A 7,149-nucleotide genomic window follows, 5' to 3' on the forward strand; every position below is an offset into this window, starting at 1 on the left:
CTGATAGTTATTTTGCCAAAAAACGACGTGAAACCAAATTCAAGGTTATTTGGGCTAGAAGTGGGTTACACATAGCCGAACTATATCGGGTCTATACTTAACCGAGACGTTGAAATGACGGCTATTGCTTGCTGGGACTTAAAAACTACATTGACTGTCTTAGTTTATATTTCAGAGCACTCATAAAAATATTGATTTTAAAATAAATATAATAACTCCCATTTTTATTATAATTCAAAAAGTTTTTTCTTCACCAGACATAGCATACTTTTATAATTAAATATACGTAATAATAAATCAGTTTAATAAAAAAATCATATTTACTGCATTGTCTAAACAGCTGAAGGCCTTAACATAACTGGTTAACTAACTACCCAAAACATTTGCTGGTGAATGGACACATGAGCGTGAGCTAATATTTGGACAAGAATGCACTTCCTCATGAAAGCAAACTGGGCACCACGCCCATACGTCTCCATGTACACGTCTGCCATAGTAGCTACTGTATGAGACATCTCTGACACGAAACTCATACCTAAAGACTCTCCCATACATTTTTGATGATAACCACAGGAACACACCCGGTCAAACTTCTCACTAAGGGCAGAGTCACAACAAAAGAAACAATCCAACTGCAACAACAGGTGATTATCCTTCTACTAGGCCAAGCTATTTATAGCCACCCCCAGTCTGTAGTCTGGTTGACAGTTGACGTTTGACCTTATACTCTAAAATGCTTCCTTTGTTGTATACATAAGTATGTAAAAAAAAATATGTGTATAAACAAGGGAAATTGCATCTTTATGCAAATAAAATGTCTTCAATATTCAATAATTATATCTTTTTACTAGGGGTGTAACGATGCACCGATCGCCGGTTGAAAATCGATACAAATGTGACAGTTGAGATATTAAACGAATCGCGATAAAGATGGAGGTAGTTTATATGTATCTCTGAGGGGAACTGGCTGTCTTTAGAAATGTTTATGATATTTTCTTTTCATCTTGACTCTGTATAATGCATATTAACCCTCTGGTATTGTTCGGTCATTTTAGACCGGAATTTATTTATTTATTTATTTATTTAATTTTAAAAATCACTACTTCATCGTAATGGTAGTACGAAACTCGCTGACTTTTATGGCAGTCACTATGTGACCACAAAAAAAATCGTGGACTTGATTCGAAAAAGCTAAATGGTCGTAAAAAAAATAGTCACACTTGTGTTGTTCGCGGTCAAAAATTATCTCAAAATGATACAGTCTAATTTAGATTAAAAACTGCTCGTGCAGCATGTATGCAGCATCTTTGTTTGGGTCATGATTAAAATACAATGGTTGCCTCTAACTGATTGGAAAGAGCACATACAAAGCCTTAGTTTGTTTAAAGAGATTTCTTTTGTTATTTATTTATTAGATTTGGGGTTTGTTTTAAAATATATTATTATAATTTCACAAAGAAATGTTCAGCATTTTGTCCACGCAATAATAATAATAATAATAAACATATTTTCATTTATAATTTATCTTAAATCTAATTTTGTTTAAAAAAAAAACGTAATGTGAATCGTATCGCATTGTGAGTTGAGTGAATCGTTACATCCCTACTTTTTACAAAAAATATAGGCCTATATATAAACTATATATATATATCACCTATAAAAGAGGAAAAACATTAGTCATTTACCTTTTGGAGAGTGAAGGGAATGGGAAATAATGACATTATGTAAAGTGCAGTTAAAACAGCAGGTGGGGATATTTCACAATTGCTAGTGGTTATTGTGCTATGGGAACAGCAAGCTTATAAATTCATGGCTGTGTTCAGGAAATAAGCCCAAAGATATGCAAAAGGAAATGTGTTTTATTAATGTCATTGTAGAAATGCACTATTCTCAATAAGCCATTATTAATTTATGTATTATTCCCCTTGCAAACATGTCCAAAAATAGAGGTTTACAGAGAAAGAATGACTGTTCGGCTGGTCCTGCAAGTTGAATATGTTAATAGGCAATGGGTTCAGTGTAAAACAAAACAACTTTTTATATGCTACTGATAAGACATGGAATGTGAGTGTACATCACTGTAAACATTTTTAAAAAGTGCTCTTGCTTTTATATGTAACAGTGCAGAAAAAACTAGAGTGCACCTCTAAAGGTTATTCAGTGCAGGCAGCAGTAAGGAAGGACGTGATGTTTGTTCTTGTTTGTGTGTGTACCAGGGTGAATAGGGTTTCAATCTATCAGCTCCATCACTTATAACTGCCTTTGGCTGCACTGAGAATGAGCAATCTCAACCATGACATACAATAATGCTTACACTGCGCCAAACTGGACTTGCCCTGTCTCCTCATGCCATCCATAAAATTCATCCTGGTATAAGAGGCACTGATCAAAGTCATACTGCATATGTCAATGTACGACAAGACAAGGACTGTATTAGTGGTGAGGCAACATTAAAATAAATTTCATCTTAGTGTATTCACTATTAATAAATTAATTGACATCATAAGATTTACATCCTGGCAGAATAGTGTGTTGCATTTTAAAATACAATAAACATCACTTCATGTTCAGAAGTGTGGGTTTTAATTTTTCATAGAAATATCATATAGATAAACATGATTTTGACATTTTCCTGTTCCTAAAGCATTTGTATAAAAAAATCATTGTAACCTTATGTTCACAAAATATATGCAGTAGCACAAATGATTTCAATAATGATGACAGAAAGAAATATTTCTTGAGCACCAAATCAGCATATTAGAATGATTTTTGAAGGATCATGTGACACTAAAGACTCGAGTATGATGCTGAAAATTTAGCTTTGCATCACAAATACATTCAGAAAACATCTATTTTAAATTGTAATAATATTTCACAATATTACTGTTTTACTGTATTTTTAATCAAATAAATGCAGCCATAATTGGCATAAGAGATTTCTTTAAAAATAAACATTACAAAATAAAAATTAAATCTCAATAAAAACTATAATCTCTTAAAGAATGTTGTTGCAGGAATGTTGATCCAGGAACATTTCAGACTTGGTAAAATCATGGTTGCCATATCATTGAACTATGTGATAAATGCATGTGTTAATGGGAAATTCTGATCTGTTTCCCTTGAACAAAACACAGGATTTTTCCCTTGTATCCCTGATTTACACTCTGTTTTTACACTCTGTTCTCGCCAAGAACAGCCATTTGACTCCAGTTGTGTGTCTACATCAAACACTTGAAAGCTGTATAAATATTTTAGCACAGAATCCATTTGGAGTTGGGGGAACTTTTGTCGGCATGCCTTTTGTTGGTTTGATGCAACATTTCCCCCTAAGGATGACTTAAACGCCATCAGAAGAGACATTGACGAAACACAATGGAAAAAGATGCTTGTGGCTGAGGTAATAGGCCTATAGTATTTTACAAAGGCAGCTGCTGTGGGTTTATTTCTGTTTGTTTTCTGACAAATCATTTCAATTCTTTTACTGATCTTAATAATAAAGCATTCAGGTACATGCATTTCTCCCACTATTGAAATACATGAATAATGGATTATTTCGAAAGAAGACATTGGCATTCATATTCTAAGACCCCGAAAACTCTTGTTCATGTAAAAATGAGCCAAAATATGACATCTGCAGAGGGCACTTTGATATTGTGTCAGCGGTTTTACACAGCCGAGTCCCTTGGCTTTGACTGACACTTCTTAGGGGCGGTCGAGTTGATTTGGGAGTAGCTGTGACTGACAGAACTGTAACCCTAGAGGCACACCAGCGCCGTGGGACCTGACCGTGTTCCATGTTAAAACGCCATATGCCTCCAACAGAGCACAGCACGTGTCCTGCTAATAAGCTTGTATGAATTGGGGGCTTTCTGTAATGCCACTTAAAAGGACTTCCTTCTACTCTCAGTCTATCCCTCGCAGTCGCACACCTTCAAAGATGGGCTGCAGACTAGTCCTGCGCAGCTCTGCAGTATTGTACTGCTGATGGTTTTCTCACCACTGCCAGCAGCCCACAATGCTGCAAGGTGACTCAGTATTACTTTTCTCTCTTGCAGGAGAGGTTCATACAGAGGCAACTGCAGTTAAATCGCTGCATGCAGAATAACGTGATCTGCAGTAGGCGACTCTGAAGACGTGCCAAACAGTGTCAGCGCATCATATGACACGGTGAAAGCACACTTTGTAGGAGCTATACAGTTTGTGGAAAGTGTATATTTCATTTCACAATTTAAAACACCTCATCTCAGTGATGTGACCTCTATCATTACTAAATGATGTCTAATCAAACTGAAAACGAGTTATGGTGCCGTTCAAAATAGACCGAGAGAGCTTTTGAGAAACTGCTTAAAGCGATTATTTAAAGGCTTTATGTATAAAAGCCAGACACCATTAATTGAAGATACCAATCAAATTTTTAAAGGGTATAAAAGGTTTCGGTAATGAAAGGCTGACTAAAAACATCCTTAACCAGAAAATATAGCCTATTCACATATTTAACGAATGACCATTTACTCTTCTTATTAAAAAAAACACTGTAGGCTTACACCAGGTGACTATTTTTTTTATTTATTTTAGAATATATTCTTTTCTACGGCATCGATTAATGCAGACATATCTTTTGACATTTAACACTTTTGGATTAAATTCATTACCATTAGCACATTTCAAAAGGTGAGTGAGCACTGACCTCTAGTGGACAAGATCCTTAACGTTGTCACTTATTCTGGCAGTATATCAACATATAGCACCTTAAAAAGAATTGAATCTCGAGTCTTTCTCTGTATGAGCCACCAGTCTTAATCTAATTGAAAAATCTCCTTAAAATAATTGCCATTTGCTTATATGCTACTGACACACACCTAGCGAGTTACCTAAAAATTTGTTTATACCAAATATTGCATGAATTTCTTTTTAATCTGTCAGCTAGACATGTAACTAAATCTCTAGCCATTCATTGAACTTGTCCATGAGGCAATGGCTAATAAATCAACATGCTTCTTTCTTCTTGCTCTTGTGGCAATGGTCACACTTGCCTTTTTTCCATTTTGAGCAGTAATTTAAACTTATTTATTCTCAATGTTCTTACACTGTCAATTACACAAAAGCATGATGTACTACAAAATGCTGGCCACACTTTTAATGTCTGTAAAATTATCATTTAAACAAAAAAAGTTAATTTCAATAGATTTACAAATCTTCACAACCGTTTCAACCATAAATGAACCGTTCGAAAGTGAATATTCAGTTATGATGGATTTTGAATGGGACATTTACATGATCAGATTTCTAATACATGCATATGTAACCACTGTATTTCTACTCAAACTGCAACACAGTTCTGTGCCCAACAGTAGTAAAGAAAATCAGTCTGACAGCAACAACAAACACTTGAATTGATCCAAATATTTTTATTTGTCCAAAAACTGCAAATTTATGCCACCAGTGCAGAAGCTGTGGAAGATTCGCTGTGGATGAAAACAAACAAATGAATCAGATAATACATTCAGGAAAAACACATTTTTAAAATACAAAGCAGGTTTTTGTGCGAAGGGGACTGGCAGTGCTGGCATAATAAAGCCAAACTGCTAATTTACCTCCAAGGTTTATCTAGCACATCAGAAATATCTCAGTTCTCACAAGGGAAGAATGGGACAATGAAATGTGCACCTCATATAAGTGAAGGAATTTCTTGTAACGTTATTAAACACTCACTACTTCCAGTTGGGGGCAAGTACTCTCTTGGTCTTGTAGTAACGGGAAAGCCTGTGGATTCTGCTCTCAACCAGAATCAGGCGGAACTTAGCATCCTTATCCTGCAAGACCACAAGTGGCAATGAGACAAACCAGTTGAAATGTATTGGACTGATTTTTCCATAAATCTTCAAATTATAGTCTGCACTGTAAAGATGCAAGTACATGTTCTAATACGAATGACTGTTTCATTACCTTTCTGTTCCTTTCCAAGTGCTTCCTCACAGCAACAGCCTTCTTGATGAGGTGGTAGAGATCCTCAGGCAGGTCAGGAGCCAGACCTTTGGACTTCAGGATCCTAAGGATCTTGTTGCCAGCGACAAAACGCACCTGAGCAACACCATGGGAATCCCTCAGGATCACACCTAATGAGAAAAGGGCAGGCGATATTAGCTCCATAATGAAGTTGGGCAGACAGACACAATATAGACATCTAATTTACAAATATGAAGACATATGATGGAAAAATGTCAAGAGGCATAAGCAATGAGCCTACAGAGAAAAAACCCCACCAATGAACATGAAAGCATTCTCTTCTACTGGAAAGTAGGGATGTAACGATTCACTCAACTCACGGTTCGATTCACAATTTTTATTTCACGATTCGATTCACGATTTTTTTTTTACAAAATGAGATTTAAGACCAATTATAAATTAAATGTGTCCTTTTATTATTGCTTGGACAAAATACTGTACGTTTCTTTGTGAAATTGAAACACTATAATAATATAGCACTTGCATATTATTGCTCTTTTGTTGGTTTTGATTTATTGTCCTCATTTGTAAGTCGCTTTGGATAAAAGCATCTGCTAAATAACAAAATTTAAATATAGGCTACTGTAAATGTAAATAACAAAACTAAATTGAAATTTTAAAACAAGCCCCAAATCAAATACATAAGCAACAATTAAAAGAAATTCTTCATATAAACATATAAGGCTTTGTCTGTGCTCTTTCCATATAAAATGAGAGGCAACCACTGCATTTTAATCATGATCCAAACAAAGATGCTGCATACATGCAACATGAGCAGTTTTTAATATAAATTAGGTTGTATAATTTCGAAATTTGAAGCAAAAACAGAATGGTTTGACTTCAGTTTTGTGAAACTATACATAAAAAATATCTGCATGAAAGCTGAGCTGAATGAGACGCAGATTCACTCTCTGCCAGCAGGTGGCGCTTAAAGCGTTGCCTTGGTTTCCAACCGGCTCGTGGTTAATCGTTACATCCCTACTGGTAAGCAGCTTACAAATGTCAAATGTGCCTCTGCTGTAATAATTTCATTAAAGGGGTCATATGATGTGATTTCAAGTTTTCCTTTCTCTTTGGAGTGTTACAAGCTGTTTGTGAATAGATAAGATCCCTAAAGTTGCAAAGACTAAAGTCTCAAACCCA

At 35.4% G+C, this 7,149-nt stretch overlaps 1 protein-coding gene across 1 annotated transcript in view; it reads right to left on the reverse strand.

The window, feature by feature from the left end:
- Positions 1-5,388: 5,388 nt before the first annotated feature.
- The window catches only part of LOC107754686 (40S ribosomal protein S13-like), a 7,262-nt gene continuing 5,501 nt past the window's right edge, over positions 5,389-7,149 (reverse strand). Inside the window, exons 4-6 of the mRNA XM_016571242.1 lie at positions 5,947-6,116; positions 5,713-5,813; positions 5,389-5,465 (exon numbers count right to left, since the gene is read on the reverse strand). Coding sequence (XP_016426728.1) covers positions 5,432-5,465; positions 5,713-5,813; positions 5,947-6,116 — 305 coding nt within the window. The 3' untranslated portion in view covers positions 5,389-5,431. The remainder of the gene's footprint in view (positions 5,466-5,712; positions 5,814-5,946; positions 6,117-7,149) is intronic.

Source organism: Sinocyclocheilus rhinocerous, unplaced genomic scaffold (assembly GCF_001515625.1).
Source record: "Sinocyclocheilus rhinocerous isolate Xijiao unplaced genomic scaffold, SAMN03320098_v1.1 scaffold742, whole genome shotgun sequence".
Lineage (NCBI taxonomy): Eukaryota > Metazoa > Chordata > Actinopteri > Cypriniformes > Cyprinidae > Sinocyclocheilus > Sinocyclocheilus rhinocerous.